The sequence below is a fragment of the Propithecus coquereli genome, unplaced genomic scaffold (assembly GCF_000956105.1).
Source record: "Propithecus coquereli isolate 6110/MARCELLA unplaced genomic scaffold, Pcoq_1.0 Scaffold73, whole genome shotgun sequence".
NCBI lineage: Eukaryota > Metazoa > Chordata > Mammalia > Primates > Indriidae > Propithecus > Propithecus coquereli.
The window spans coordinates 5,285,393-5,301,385 of NW_012153396.1; the positions used below are offsets into that span (position 1 = coordinate 5,285,393).

The following is a 15,993-nucleotide window of genomic DNA, read 5'->3' on the forward strand; positions in this document are numbered from 1 at the left end:
AGATTGTAATTCCTTAAGTTCAAAGTGGTTAAAGTACAGAAAAAGATTTTGTGGACCTAAGGATTTATTTGTGGTCTATTTAGCAATAACAGGGCTCACATAGGTACGATAAGAAAGAAGAGTTTTCTAGGAAATTCTTACAAAAGGCTTCTGAATTCTCCTTGTTTAAAACTAAAGCTAACCATCAAGATGTGCTTATAAATCCAACTGCGGCCTGGGTACAGAAGCCTCAGGAAGATGGATTGCTAGTCCTAGTTTCTATTGGCATATCATATTCGCTTCATAGCAATAAACCAGGAACTGAGGCAAGTAATTAATAAAAGTACAAATTAAATTTATGATTATGTTAGTGCCTGAATGTGAAGCATTGCTTGCAAAAATGAAACTTCACTCAAACTGAAGTGTTCATCCAGGCCCTTCAGCAGGATAAGGTCCAACATTTATGCCATGTTCTTTAGCCTTTCCATTTGTGTCTGAATAAGGAGATTTCCAAATCCCTTTTCTTCCACACCTCTGAATAGACATGGAAGACCTACTAGGGTAAACACAGAAATCACGCTGAGCCACACCATGAGACGACGGCTGCCCAAGGCCATGCACCAGATCGGCTCCCTGCAGTCCTCAGAAATCAGTCATGCTCATAAATATGTTCTAGACTCACCTACTTATCAAGAACAAGCAACAGACAAGTTACGCTGAGGCCCAGAGGATTCCTGAGAGGAAGATGAGTCAAGATGTAATCATGTGTGTTTTCCAAACCTTGTTCAGTCATTAGCTGTGAACAGCCAGGTTTTCTCTTCTTAAGGATGACTGGCGCAGAGCAGGGCTGGAGCAGGGCATGTTTTCTCTCCATTTCCCTTTCTTCTTATGCCCATTCTTTGGGATATCCTCACGGACAGTGACTCCAGGAGGTATGGCTGTCCTCCTGTGTTCATAGTGTATGCCACAAATGATACAGTGTGCCCCAACCAAGAGTTTGTTTGTTCTTAAAGTCTACATTTGCAAAGAGGTGCTCCTCTAATGTAAGAGGTGTGAGGAGAGGACGGGTTGGGCTCTCCATGGATATTGCAGTAAAGTCTTCAGGGTGTCTTAAAACCCAGGGCTCCAAAGCTTCCGACAATGGAATGCTGGCAACAGCAGACCCTGCACTTATGCGGATGGTCAAGCAGGGGGTGTCAGGGTGCTCTTTGCAGAGAAGCCATATTTAATTTTGCCATATGAACTAGAAACAATACTAGCGAGAAAAGTGACCAAACTATTAATACATGCGTGTGAGTCTTTACAAAAAAACCCTCAAAACTCACAACTTTTTATGAAACAAATACTTGTTGAATGTTGAATAAACATTTAAAATAAATCAATACACATGCTACCTCCACAAGAGGATTGGGTAAGGGGGAGAAAAGACAAAGCTGTTAAAACCCATCCCATTGTGAGCAAAAGGCACCGCTTCCAAAGATGGCCAATGACATCATTCAAAGAGGAGGCGCATGTTTAGTGTATGTTTCTACTACAGTGAAAGCAATCTCCCTTGGTCCACTGACAGAACAATCCAAAGCAACGATAAGAAATAACAAGACATGAAGCCGACAGGTGTGGATTAGATTTGAGGAACAGTTTTCCCCTTAGAGAAGCTATTCAATATTGATATCAACTGTGTCAAAATATTCTTCCCCAGAGATTTTTAAAAATTGTGATAATATATACACAAAATAAAATTTACCATTTTAACCATTTTTCAGTGTACGGTTCTGTGGCATTAAGTACACTTACGTTGTTTGCAACTGTCACCATCACCCATCTCCAGAAGTTTTTTATCATCTGAAACTTAAGATCTATACTCACTAAACAATAACTCTCCCCCAGTATCTGGTAACCACTATTTTACTTTCTGTCTCTACGAATTTGATTATAGTGGGTACCTCATATAAGTGGAATAATACAATTTATCTTTTTGTGTTTGACATTTCACTTAGCATAATGTTTTCGAGGTTCATCCACGTCGTAGCATGTACCAGAATTTCATTCCTTTTTAAGGCTGAATAATATTCCACGGTATGTATACACTATATTTTGTTTATCCATTCATCTGCTGGTGGACATTGGGTTGTTTCCATCTTTTGATTGCTGTGAATAATGCTGCCATGAACAGGGGTATACAAATATCTGTTTAAGTCTCTGCTTTAATTCTTTCAGGTCCATGCTCAGAAGTGGAATTACTGGATTATATAATAATTTTTAAAAAAACGTTTTTATTTATGTATGTATGTGTTTATTTCTTTATTTATTTTTTAGAGACGGGTCTCACTCTGTTTCCCAGCCTGGAGTGCAGTGGTGTGATCACAGCTCAGTGCAACCTTGAACTCCTGGGCTCAAGCGATCCTCCTGCCTCAGCCTCCTGAGTAGCTGGGACTATAGGCGTGTGCTACCACACTCGGCTAGATTTTAAATTTTTTGTAGAGACGGGGTCTTGCTATGTTGCCCAGGCTGGTCTCAAAATCCTGGCCTTGGCCTCCCAGAGTGCAGGTATTGCAGGTGTGAGCCAGTGCACCCAGTCTGAATCATATGATAAATCTATGTTCAATGTTTGGAGGAACCACCATACTGTTTTCCACAGAGGCTATACCATATTTCATTCCCACCAGCAATGCAGGAGATATTTTTTTAAATAGAATTTTGCCTGGGGAGTTTACAACTCCTTCTCCCCTAACTCACTCTTTATTCACCATGCCATTAAATTCATTAGCCTGCTGCTTGTATTCACTGTATTTATTTTGTCTTTTTGTCATCCATTTTTGCTTAAAGAAATGTAAATTCAGTGCATGGGCTTTATCAATCATTTGAAGGGCACAGTGACAGTTCTGCTTTCTGTCTTTCCCTCTATTAGACTGCTACACCATCACTTTCTCTGCTTACTTTGTTTGGGATGCCCAACTTTTGAATTACTGATTAAATAATTCATTCATTTATTCTAAAATCCATCCATTCAAAACATTTATTGAGCACCTACTCTATGCATCAAAATTTTTTGTTTGTTTTTGAGATGGGGTCTTGCTATATCATCCACGCTGTTTTCAAACTCCTGGGCTCAAGCCATTCTCCCACTTCAGTCCCCCAAGTGGCTGGGACTATAGGCACATGCCACCATGCCCGGCTGCATCAGTGTTAACAAAGACAAGGAAGGGCATGAGTTCCAGAAGATGACAGTAAAAGTAAGCAGAGTAACTGCAAGTAAGCCCTGAAATGGCAAGTGGTGGCTGATAAGAGTTAGCCTGAAGCCCTGGCCCTGGGAGGGTGGGACTCGGATGACATGGGAGGGCTTCTAAGAGGAAAGAGAGAAGAAAAAATCCTCTGTATGCCAGTTTTTCCAGGGCTGGCTCTGATTGAAGCTATGTGACAAATACCAGTGTCCAATTTGTGCACTGCTAAAAAATACATTTACTTTTCCATCTACAGCACCTAGCACATCTTCCATAGTACTTCTACAGGGAATTTTACCTATAACTTCATTTAACTCTCTGGTGGGAACTGGTAATTTCAGGGTACCAAAATGTACCCAAACTGGAATTTTAAAAACCCAGAGCTAGAAAAAGATCGCCTTTCTCTTTATAATTCATAGCTGAGAAAACTGAAACCACAGAATTCCATTGAACCCGCTGAAGTCACACAACTCATTAGTCCTTAATGGCAGGGCCAGTGAAGAACTCAGGTGCTCTGCTCCAGGCCTATCCCCTGCCGCAGCCATACTTCTATGGGAATGAATGACTCAGACAAAAAAGTTGTAAACATCCATGAATTTGTATTCACCAAAATTTGTATTCAAACTGAAATCCCAAATCCCAAAAGTCTTCCGCATTTTCCTCAATTTAAACTGACAACCCATGATTATCTCACAGATTTAAACAACCTCACTGCACAATTTGTAACCACATCCATTTTCACCCCCAATTCACTCCATACAGCAATAAAAATCAACAAAGACAAGGTTTGGAATGCAAGACAAAACTCAAGTAAGTAAGGTCTGTGGCTTTATGGCTTTACCCATTCAAAATTTCACCTACTGCAAAACATGGCTTATCTAATTTACAAGGTATAATCATGTTTAACCTGATCATTATAATATTCCACCAGTCCTAAGAAAGTACACATGAATCATGCTTATATCTTTATTAAACACAAAGTCTTGAATTTCCATAATCCTTTTTATTCAATTATATCAAAAGGCCTTAAGAACACGGAGTATGCATTTCTCATTAAGGAAGAAATCACGACTTTCTCAGAATTTAGCCCAAATTAAATGTGCCCAAGATTCTTGGTGTTTGATCTGCTGCTTGGATCTCAAAACCCAGGTTAAATCTGAACAATACCTTGCAGTACGGCATAAACAAACCTAGTAATCAGTAATTTGTTATGAAAATAGTGTTTTGGAACACTAGTTTTTGTTCTGCTTAAGGGCAAGAAACTGCTTTCTTTCTTTCCTTCCTCCCCTCTCTCTTCCCCAATTCTTCCCTCTCCTGCATAATTCTTGGCAGAAAATATTTAAACACCCATGAGAACTGACTTCAGTTGTGAATGTAGTGGTCCAAGAAAGCTTCCTGTAATCTCAGCTTGAGCAGTTAGTGATTGGAAGGTGATGGGTTTGTAAGGCTTGCCCTGAGAGCTGCTAATTAGTATGCAAATGTTTAATTTCAGGCTTCTAAGTACTCTCATTAGGCCACATAATTCTTGTCTGCCGTTGTTCCAACCTGTGATAACATGCCATTTTTCACTCGTCAAAATCAAGTCACTTAGGCACTGACTCATTGCATCTACTGTTGGCTATCTCTGAATTTCTTTTGCTCACATTTGTTTTGGGGATTTAATCCATTTGGAGCATGGCAGAATTCTATCTAGATTGAGGGGAGCAGTAAAATCGATTCTTTTCAACTGTAAAAATGGAAAGTATTTATAGCAGACAGGCGGTATTGGTGGGTAAATTTGGTTGATTGATTCATTCTGTATACTAGTGACTGGAAACAAATTGCTATCCCTGAAGACAATTATTGGAATAAAACAAAGTCAGCTTTACATCTCTTCGAAACTTGTGGGAAATAGCTCTGAGTGAAAAGAATAAGAACTGGTAAAACTGCTTTTTAAAAAAGAGAAACATCTTGCCAAAGATTCAAACTCATTCTTTTCAGGTCAGCTTAATTGCACAAGCTTTATGCTAATTATTGTTATATTAAAGATTTGGCAGCTTTACAAAAATCCTAAACTTGTATGTGCAGATTCAAAATCTCTATTTCAATGGCCCAGAGTTAGGCTAGGAAAGCATTTCAGACAATGCCAACTTTTAGTAATGCTTGCTTTTTTTTTTTTTTTCAAACCTATGGGTAGGTTATAATTTATAGTTTCAAAAGAATTTGCTTAACAAATGTGGACGTGATTAGTTGTCTGCCCTCCAAAACCCAAACCTGTATTCTTTGGTATCCTGGGCTGCTTTCTGTTAAGTGACAGGCTTTCAAAGCCTGAGAAGACCATCTTTGTCGGTGGATGTTATCGTGCACTTGGTAGGAATTCCCCTCACAGCAGACCTTCAGCAACACAGAGGTTGCATTTTCGATATCCAGCATTCACAGAAGGGCATAGATTCAGAAGTCATAACAGAGCATAAAAAAGAGAGTAAACAGTACAATAGAGACAGATTAAGCTATCATTTCCATGTACTAAGCAGTGTTGGAAAACACTTGTTTAAGTAATCCTTCCCTTGATTAAAAAAAAAGATAAAAGTTTGAAAGTGGCTGTAAGAAAAGGACACTTTGACTCAGAGGTAGGTACTTACATCAAGTGAAAAATACTTGAGATGATGAGGGTACTTGGTCGATGGCATTAATATAATAATAACTGGAATGGTACATAAGGGGACATTTTGGGAGGTGGGAGAGTTCAGAAGAGTTTGAGTTAAAGGTTTACGTTGTTGAAGGAAAAGTATTCTCTGTCTTAATCTTGTGCTAACCAAATCTAAACAGCTGGGTGAAATCTTGGAGGACCATGCAAGAGTGAATATATTTGTAGTCTATGCTTCTTTTCCAAGATCCTCTCTGTGGGAAAGATATATTTCCAGTATCAAAAAAGAGTGATATCATTTGCCAATTGAGAGTCACCAGTGTTGTCATTAAATTTCACACCTTATATATTGGTAGCCATAGCGTTGTCATGGAGGTGGAGAGCTGGGTAATTTAGACACGGCGTTGGGGACATGGACACTGAGCACAGTCTTGGAGGCGGAAGGGAGAGGATCAATAAGAAGGTGCTTTTGCTCAAGCCATCTCCCCCATATTTGATCACATGCCTCCAGCTGACCCTTGCTGGGAATGCAGATCACCTGGTCAGGAACTCTGCACTGAGGGTTTGATACTGCTCCTAATGGTCGGTGTTGGACATCAAAGACATTTTACCTGGCCTTTGGGAGTGGAGACCTAGTGTTTCCTCTAATTGGTGGGGTGGTGGGAAAGGATTAAATTTCAATCTAGCTCTCAGATCCTAAACTGGGCCAGAAAATTTCTGGTTAGGCTAAATCCACAGATTTTTTTTACTACTATACTTATCATCAAAGTTTGCCAAAGGGTAGAAGAGCAGAAACAATTATTCTAGACCATGGTTTCTTAACTCCTTAGTTTCCTGGCACCATTAGACACCCTAGCTTTCCCCTCGAAAAAACATCACTAAGATGAAGCCTTTTATACCCTCAAGACTGAAACAGTAATGAGAGGTAAGAGTAGAAAATTGAGTTGACTTGTTTGCCGGCACTTCAAACAGATTTCCATACTGTGAAATTATCTCGGGGGTTGTTCTCTCGCAAGCCTCAAGGTAGTTAAAGATGATTATAAGACATGTTCTGTTGCTTAAGGATTTGCTGACATCTAATGCCCTTTTTCTCCAAATAATGCAGGGGTGACATTTCTGAGTCAAAAAAGGATCTAAGAAGGATGGTGCCCTGAGCAGTATTTTTATTCCCATTACCTTTTAACAATGTAACTCCTATGCCACTACCGCCCCCAACCCCTCCTCTACCTCTTCTCTCACCATTTTAATCTAACCTGAATCACTCTATTCTTCTTCAAGGAAACACACCCAGTAATAGCAGTGAATCATAGACACCATTGCTTCTCTAGTCTCTAATGGACTCGACTAAATGCCAGATCTGGTAGAATAAAAGGACCGGAACTTCAGGTGAAGGGAGCTCTTTAGGTTCTTGTTTAGTACATTTTCCTGAATATTATTTATCAGATAAATTTTCTAGTTGCCTGGTGATGGAAAGGTTTTATCGCACTCAGGTTCCATGTTCTAAGTAACCATCCTACTCAGTGAGGCAATTTCTCAGGCATGCCTAACAATAAGTCAAAGGCCCTTTTATCTTGGGGTTGAAAATAAAACTCTCTCTTGCTTAACTTGGCTAAACAATATTAAACAGTTAATCCATAAAGGTCACCCTTTGGTAACAAAGTCTTCAATAGTCTCTCCAAGTGTCGCAACCACACAGTATGGAGTTGCATATGAGATCTTTAGGTAAGAGAGAAAAGAAATATAAATATTTGTCAATTATTCTGAAAGAGAAATTTATGAAGGGACAGAGCACTAAAATACCTCTTTATCGTGGATAGGTCTGTAAGATGTGACTTGAATTTATAGCAAGAGAAACTGAGAGAAGAGTTTTTGAAGGTTATTTTTAACTTATGTGCAAATGTCATAAGAAATATTGAAAGTCAGTTAAGACAATTTATCAGATTTTCTTGTGAGTGTTATAAATCTGTATTAAATTTAGTTTGTTTAATTTTTCCTAATGGACATTGTGCATCAACTTAATCCTATAGATTTTACACAATTCCTCACCCAAGTGGATTTTAATCAAAGGTGTATATTTATATCTTTAATTATTTATAAAATAACCTATGCATACTAGTTATGTCCACATGACACGATAATTTTTGTCAATAGAGAAAAGTCTATGGAATGGAATTTTGATCATCCTGAGATTACCATTGACTTTAAAAATAATGCTAATGCCCAGAATTTCAAAAATAAATCTACAGAAATAAAAATTTTAATTGTGGCTGCAAATACGTGCGTGTGTGTGTGTGTGTGTGTGTGTATGTGTGTGTGTATGTGTAGACAGAGAGACAGAAAGAGGGAGAGAGAGGCACTATTCACTATTTTTTTCTTGCCATTAAAAAAGAATAAAAAACAAAAAAAAACCTCATAAAGATTTTAGGTCTATGTCATCATCCCACAAACAACAATCACAGACAAGAAAGGAAGAAGCATTTTACCACTTCCTGATGAATAACAAAGTGCCCAAGAGTAGCCTTGGGTTGTGAAGAAATTAAAAAAAAAAATACAGGGAAAGTCTGACTTAGGCTGATATTAATTACTATTATTATTGAATTCTATTGCTCAAATTATTCTCTACAGTAGGGCAAGGAGTCTGCTTTCTGGCTCACTGGGGTGGGTATTTTTCCCTGCCTAAAAAGTTTCATATGAAACATACAATGTCCTGTGTCAGAAACAACAAACTCTTCCATAGGCTAATAGAATTGCAAGTCACTAAAGACATGGAAATGTTTGTAGGCTTTTTCTGAAGCCTACGATGAAAAGTATAGGGCTATATTCCAGATCTCCTACACTAAATTAAGAGAGGAAGGTGGATTTCCAATTTGTTATATGAGGGGAGTAAGTAAAATACAAAGTTACGTATGGGGAGGTCATCTGATCCTGATAATGCATGGAAGTCAGAGATGTAGGTCAACAAATGCATGTATCTTAAATACGGGTTTTTCTGAATATATGTTCTGAAGTTCTTTGAAAATCTGGCCAAACAATCCCATTTTAATATACTGGTTCACATAACGAGCAAGTCAGAACATTTGCAAGGCAAGATGTTGTTTTCCTTTATGCAGCCAGCAAAAACACAGCTCTAAGCTTAGGTTGTAATGTAATGATAAAAGGATTTGGGAGCAGCTGATTTTAGGGACTCATAAAAACAACTCACCCTTATGCCCTGAGGTATAAAGAACATGCATCGTCTGCATTGTGCTTCTAGTGTCGGGACAAATCATTCTTTTTTCAGAGATTAACTGATGCCAGTGGATGAGTAAAGGGAGAAATAAATGTACAGACTGAGACCTGTGACTTGGGTGAGGTGAATAACACCTGTATCACAAAACCATGAGTTCTCTCTTTCACTTTGCAAATTCCTTGAGGTTAATTTATATAATTTTTGAAAAATTTAGGAGTGGAATACATATTAAATATATGTGGAGCCTCCAAGTTTTCTGCTATTTACGGTTTAAATTGTGTGTGATCTCACAGCTCATGTCTTTTTTAAAAACATGGGGTTTTAGGGGGAGAGATACGTGAAGCGATGAAAGTGTGTGTGGTACATTCCTTTAAATCACTTAGGGAATGTATAAAGTAACTATTGAGCGCTTCCTAGATACCTAGCTCTGTTCTAGATGCCTCTCATCAGTTCTCATTTAATCCTCCGACGTCATATTACAGATGAGGAAACTGAGGCACCGAAACACTACAGTAGATAGCACATAAAATATGGTGCCAGGATTTGAGCCTAGGCAACATTTATGTCCCTAATCATTCCATTAGGTTGTCTTCGGGTTCTGTATTTATACTTGACTGTTTAGGACTCAAGTCACTTTCTCGGGCTACTTCTAAGCCATTAGCATCAGATGCTAGTTAAAGGACGGACAGTGTCAACGCCTAAGGTGGCCATTCAATAAGAGGACTGGGAACACGGGCCCCTGAACATTCCCAGCTTCCCCGTGACTCAGAAGTCACTCAGCTCAGTTCCCCAAACCCAGTGCTCCACCCGACTCAGTTAACTCTGCCGTCGCACAGCGACAGAACCTCGCCACACAGGAAGCGGGAGGTATTAGAGACTAAGGATGCTGCGGCGGGTGTTCGCCCAGGGCCATGTCTGTCTCAAACATCCCAGTTCTGGAAGGATGCAATCTTCTTTAGTGATCGTTCGCTCCCCGTACTGCGCCACAACACGTTTCGTTGGGCTAGGTTTTCTCTCAGACTTGACTAAAAGATTTGAAACTAAGGAACGTGAATTTTGAGGTAGATGCGACAGAAAACCTAGTGAGGGGAGCGCCGCGTTTAGCCAGAGATGAGCTCCGCCGAAAGTGCCGAGACACTGGCAGAGATTTCTAACAAGTTTGATTCGCAATAGGCTGGAACCCGGCGCTGTTCTTTTGTGGTCTCTGCCGAAGGGAGTCGGCAACTGTAACTTGTAACTCGCAGGCAGCCGCGCGGCTTCCAGTCGCGTCACGCCTGAGGACAGCCTCGGCGAGGGTGAGCGCAGAGATGAGACCGGCCGCGGCCGGCAGAATGGGGGCGAGGGACATTCTCTGCGCACTTCACAGACACAAAAACCAGGAAGTAAGAAGGGAAGGGAAGGGAAGGGAAGGGAAGCCGCGGGCGGAAGCGCGCCCCCGTCCGGATAGCTTAGTCGTCCACAAGCTCCGCCTTAGACACCCTGCGGAGGATCGCGGCCGCGCGCGCGCATCCCGGAGCTCTCGGGCGCAGGGCGGAGCAGAGCCGCGCGCGCGCGCCAGTCAATTCTGCCAATCACGAGTCTCAGCCGCCTCTGGCGTGGCCAAGTCCCGCCCCCGTCCGCGCGAAGTCCGGTCCCTTTCGGGAGGCGGGTGAAGCCCAGCCACGCGCGTCGCTCAGTCTGTCCAATCGCGCGTCTCCTCCGCCTCCCGTGCGTCCCCGCCCCTGGCACCGGGTACGTTTACGGCCGCGACTGCGCGCGTTTTCTGGCCACGCTGGGGATGGCCTAGGGAGGTAGCGTGCTGAGGGCGAGGGCAGGTCTGAGAACTGGGTTTCCTTGGGGGTCTGCCGTGGAGTCGAGTCCACAGCTGTGGACCCTTTCCGCTGTCGGGGGGACTCGACTCCTCCTCAGGCCCGGGGTCTCCGGCGGGCTAGTGCGCTTCGTGCAATGGGGAGGACTCCTCCCTGTGGGTTTACCCGGCTAAAGTGGATGCCTTTGTTGGAGGAAACAACTGCAATCGACTCCTTTTCAGTGTCTATTCGCTTCTTAAAACGGTGCAGACGGGCGTAAACGTATCTCGGCGTGTTTCCTAAGCCTCGGGCGTGGAGGGTAACAGTTTTTAGTCACACACCTTTTAGAGTTCAGGTTGACTGACAGGTCTGATTATATTTTTTGAGTCAAGCTTTAAGCTGTATCTCCTTTAATTATGAAGCTGCCATAACGAAATTAAAGAATTCCTATCTAAAGTTGTTATTCTCCCCTCCCCGCGACGCGGAATTTGAAGGTATTTTGATATATGAAAACAAAACAAGGAGAATCTTGTTTCTTTGAGATACTAGCTGGTTAATTTGTCATGAAAAAACAGTCTCGATGTGGGAAGGTAAATGGAAAACTTTAAAAAGAGCAAGAATGAATTACAACTAAGTGAAATTAGGAGAAATTGCTGGCCTACTTGTGGATGTTTTATACACCAGTACAAATTCTTTGATAAAAATCGAGGACTATATAGAGATGTGGTTAATTTGATTCCCATTTTATAATTACATTTTCTTTTTTAGAGGTAAATCAAGATTTCATTTTCAAGATGGAAAGTCCATCAGACTCAGCTGTGATTTTACCTAGGACTCCAGAGGCCTGTGCAAACCCACCATCTCTTCATACAAATAGTTCACGAAAACAAGTACAAAAGTCTTAGTTTTTCCAGGGGATTCATTCTGTGTTTAAGTATTGTGGCAGTGGTGGTTTTAAGTCTACCGAAGGTGTTAACTAACATAATATGTAGCATAAGTAGGTATTTCATTAAGTAGTAATTTTAGGTTTTTCTTCTAAGATAAAGTGTATGATACTCCTCACACCTGCTTGCTGCCAGATTTTCGTCTTGAATAAATTCATTTCATTTATTTTCAGATCAGGTTATTATAGTACTACAAATTGAGGAAGTTTTAACTGTGAAATATTGTTATGAAGCTCTTTGTTGGCAGGATCTAGGTCTTTTCCCTAATCTGTAATTCTAAAGCACCTAGGGTACTATCAGGCATGTGCTATTAGTAGTTGCTGGACAGATGTTCAGTGATTAGTGGGATAAGTGTCTCAACACTGTTTTAAAGGGTGTTGACTTTGCTGAGGTAAAAAAGAACAAAACTCATGTAGCTGGAAATTAAAGGTGTTTCATGATGGCTACTTTAGATACATGGAGACAGAAAGCCATCTAGTGGTGTCTGTCGTAGAAGTGTAAGGCCTTTATTTCTAGTAGATTTATTTACATCAGGAATATTTTTCTTGATTAACATTTTTAATGTTTTGTGCCCTTTACAGCCCATGAGTGCAACACTTAGAGAAAGATTAAGGAAAACAAGATCTTCATTTAATTCCTGTTACAATGTGGTAAAACGTCTTAAAGTAGAGGATGAAGAAAATGACCAGACCTGTTCAGAGAAACCAGCATCTTCCACAGAAGAAAACTGTTTGGAATTTCAAAAAAGTTTCAAACATATAGACAGCGAATTTGAAGAAAGTACATATTTGAAAAACACCTTCAAGAATGTCAATGTGTGTGAATCTAAATCACTTGATAGTAGGTTGTGCAGTGCTCTCCAAAATGAGTTTGTGAGTGAGAATCTTCCTAAACAAGGATCAAATGAAGAAAAAGCAAAATTGGTGAAGCAGATTCAGGAGAAAGAAGATTTCCTCCGGAGGCTAAAACTAGTCAAAATGTATAGATCAAAGGTGAGAATTTCAGGACCATTGCATAATAATTTTTTATTCTTACAGAAATTGCAGGAAAGTTAATTTCAAAAATAGAAAGTAAGCGTTTTTTTTTTAGCATAATAAACAAGCGAAATATTAAGAAACCTGGCTTCCAACGACTTTGATTCAACTCTAAGTATAGATTTAGAGTAGCAGAGGCCTCTAAACACCAGGATAAAACCTTTATTTGAGAGTCCCAACTCTCATTTAATATGCAGTTGAAGCTTTTCTCTCTAGTTTCTACCCCATAGCAATATTAGAGGTATTAAATATTAGGTGCAAGTACAATGGGAACAAAAGTGACAGCTGACAGTGAATGAATGAAACTAAAAATGGGCTACAGAGTACAATAAAAAGTATTTTTATCTTGTGTCTCCCCCAGATTAAAGTGTTTCAGGCATTTTGAGAAAACAACAAATATATATTAATACTAGATTTAACATTTCAACCCAGTTTGGTTGAATTAAGTAGAACTTGGACACTTGGAAGGAGTTAACCTTTCTTACCTGGGTAATTTATGTATATGCAGTAGTTCATTCTTCCCGAGCAATGTGGAAAAAATGATGGAATAGTGTATCTCGTTTGCTTTCTTGAATTTTTAGGATTTTTCTAAATATGACTTATTTATGAGATATTGAATGTTGAAAAAACTTTTTAATTTGAATATTGTTATTTTTTAAGAGCAGTTTTAGGTTCACAGCAAAATTGAGTGGAAAGTACACCGTGGTGTCATTTTTAAAAAGTACAGTTGTAAAAGAAAAAGTGTATTTTTTTTTTTTTTACTAGTTTTGCCCTATTTAATGATTTGATTTTTCCCTGACGATAAGGATGGTCCAGAGTTTGGAACAAACAAAATGGCCATAGAAGTCAGTTGAGTGCCATTGTAACCATTCTACTTGTGACCATCCTACTTTTTCCTAGGTAGAAGTCCTTTTCATCCCCAGGTATGTTAGCCTTTAACCATGTACATCAACTGATTTGACAACTTCATTGAGTAACTTAAAATAGCATGACCATGTAGTTATTGACTTACATTCATGTTTGTTTTGTTTTCTGTTTCAGAATGACCTGTCTCAGTTACGGTTGTTAATAAAGAAGTGGAGAAGCTGTAGCCAGCTATTGCTTTATGAGTTGCAATCAGCTATGTCTGAAGAGAACAAGAAACTAAGCCTTACTCAATTGATAGACCACTATGGGTTAGATGATAAATTGCTACACTATAACAGAAGTGAAGAAGAATTTATAGGTGTTTAACAATTTTTTTTCTCTGAAATATCTTTGAGAATGACAATTAAAAGACACTTTTAAAGGGAAGGCATAAACCATTATGGCTTAGAGGAAGGTATCCTGACAAACATTAGTTTAGGGCACTCTAATGCATAAATATAAACTAAATTCTAAATGAAAATTTAGTATTTTGGATAGATTTGCCAAAGAAAACTTGCCATTTAAAGTAATGTGGAAAAAAATGTTTAAAATACAATTTGGACAATTCTGGAAACCAGTTTTAATACATTGTTTCTTATGGCAAAAAGTTTATTTTAAATGTTAAAAAGTTTTCCAGGTAGATGTCTGAACCTAAACTGGTCTAAAATGCCTACCTCTGGTAAGTTTATGAATCTCTTTTCTGTCCATTTACCACATATTTCCATCTGATGATCCAGTAAGTAATTAAACTCGTGTCCAGAATTGCAGTCTTCCCTGTCTCTCTTCACATTTGTTTCTCATATTCCTCCTCTAGTGAAACGACCATCTATTTCTTAAAAAACTACATTTCCTCATCTCCCACATCAAGGTATTGTGGCATACATCTGTGTGCCTTCACATTCATCTGTACAATAGATGAAATTTTCTTTGTCAATTCACAGTGACTCCTTAGTCAGAAACCCACCTTCGCAGGATTGGGTTTCTGTTGCCAAATTATACAACGGTACCTATCGTGTTGGCTATATATGGAGATAGGACCCAAGCTGACCAGTCCCTGGGAATTTGGAATTGAGGAAAAGCAAGCCCATCTCTTTTTGTGGCCAGAGCTGCTGTGTGTAAACGTGGAGGCAGCAGAGCTGGCAGGCTTAGGAAGGCCTGTGTGTATTTACAGAGAAAGGCAGAGATGATAGATGGAGAGGGAACTTTGTGGGGCCATGGCTTCTTGGTCCTAGTTGCCAGTCATTCCTGAGGCCTTTCTGGATTTCTGCTTTTGAGTCCTTTTAAGGGTTAAAAACAGCTTTACTTAACTAAAAAGAAAGACTTCCCTACTAGTTAGTAAATAGCCACTACTCTAAACCCTCCCTTCAAATGCACCCTACTTTTAGCCCCGTCCCCATAATTTAACAAATGTTATATTTAAAAATTAGACCCTAGGGCCTTGCTCTTGGGTCTGTTTAATTGTTAGTGCCATGCCAATAAACTCATCCCCGCCCACCTACACAAATTCCTGCTTCTCTACCCTGGCTTTTATGAACCCAAGAGGACTGGCCCAGGCCTCCCATGGGCTTCCCCTGGCCCTGGGGTTCCTATATGGGCGCCACTGTGCTGTTCTTGTGCCTACCAGCTGGACTTCCTCACTGCTTGCTGCCAGCCAGGGGCCTTAATGTGGGGCAGAGGAAGTGTCGCCCCTTGTGCTGGCATTCTGGTAGGTAAATGTGTGGTACCTCTCTAGATCTTGGAGGCTGCAGCAGACCACTGCTGACAGGCACATTCCCTGGGGTCACCCTTACATGTCCACGTGTGGAACTGCAGCGTCAGTGGGACTCCGGTTCTGGGAGAGCTGGAGGCATGGTGATGGGGGTTTCCAAGGCACTGGCTGGGTGCTGAGGTTCCAAACAGCACAGAGGTAGGTCATGGGGGAGGGATGGGGCTTATGGGACTGTTTGGGGTCTGGTGATGCCCATGGGGTAGTCCTCTTTGCCACTTCTGTTGAATTTCACCTCCATTTAGTGGGGGTGAATTTATTAGGAACCACTGGATGCCATATTTTTATTTTAAAAAATGAGAGTTGGCTGGGTGCAGTGGCTCACGCCTGTAATGCTAGCACTCTGGGAGGCCGAGGTGGATGGATCGCTCAAGGTCAGGAGTTCGAGATCAGCCTGAACAAAAGCGAGACCCTGTCTCTATTAAAAATAGAAAGAAACTATCTGGACAACTAAAAATAAATATACATAGAAAAAATTAGCCAGGCATGGTGGCACATGCCT

General features: G+C 40.3%; 1 protein-coding gene across 1 annotated transcript; it reads left to right on the forward strand.

Annotated features, from left to right (window-relative positions):
• The first annotated feature begins 11,422 nt into the window (after window positions 1–11,422).
• Window positions 11,423–14,053, forward strand: SFR1 (SWI5-dependent recombination repair 1). Its single transcript, XM_012661639.1, is given in 4 exon segments — window positions 11,423–11,593; window positions 11,595–11,732; window positions 12,368–12,778; window positions 13,862–14,053. Coding segments are annotated over 4 exon segments (912 nt in total).
• Window positions 14,054–15,993: the final 1,940 nt, after the last annotated feature.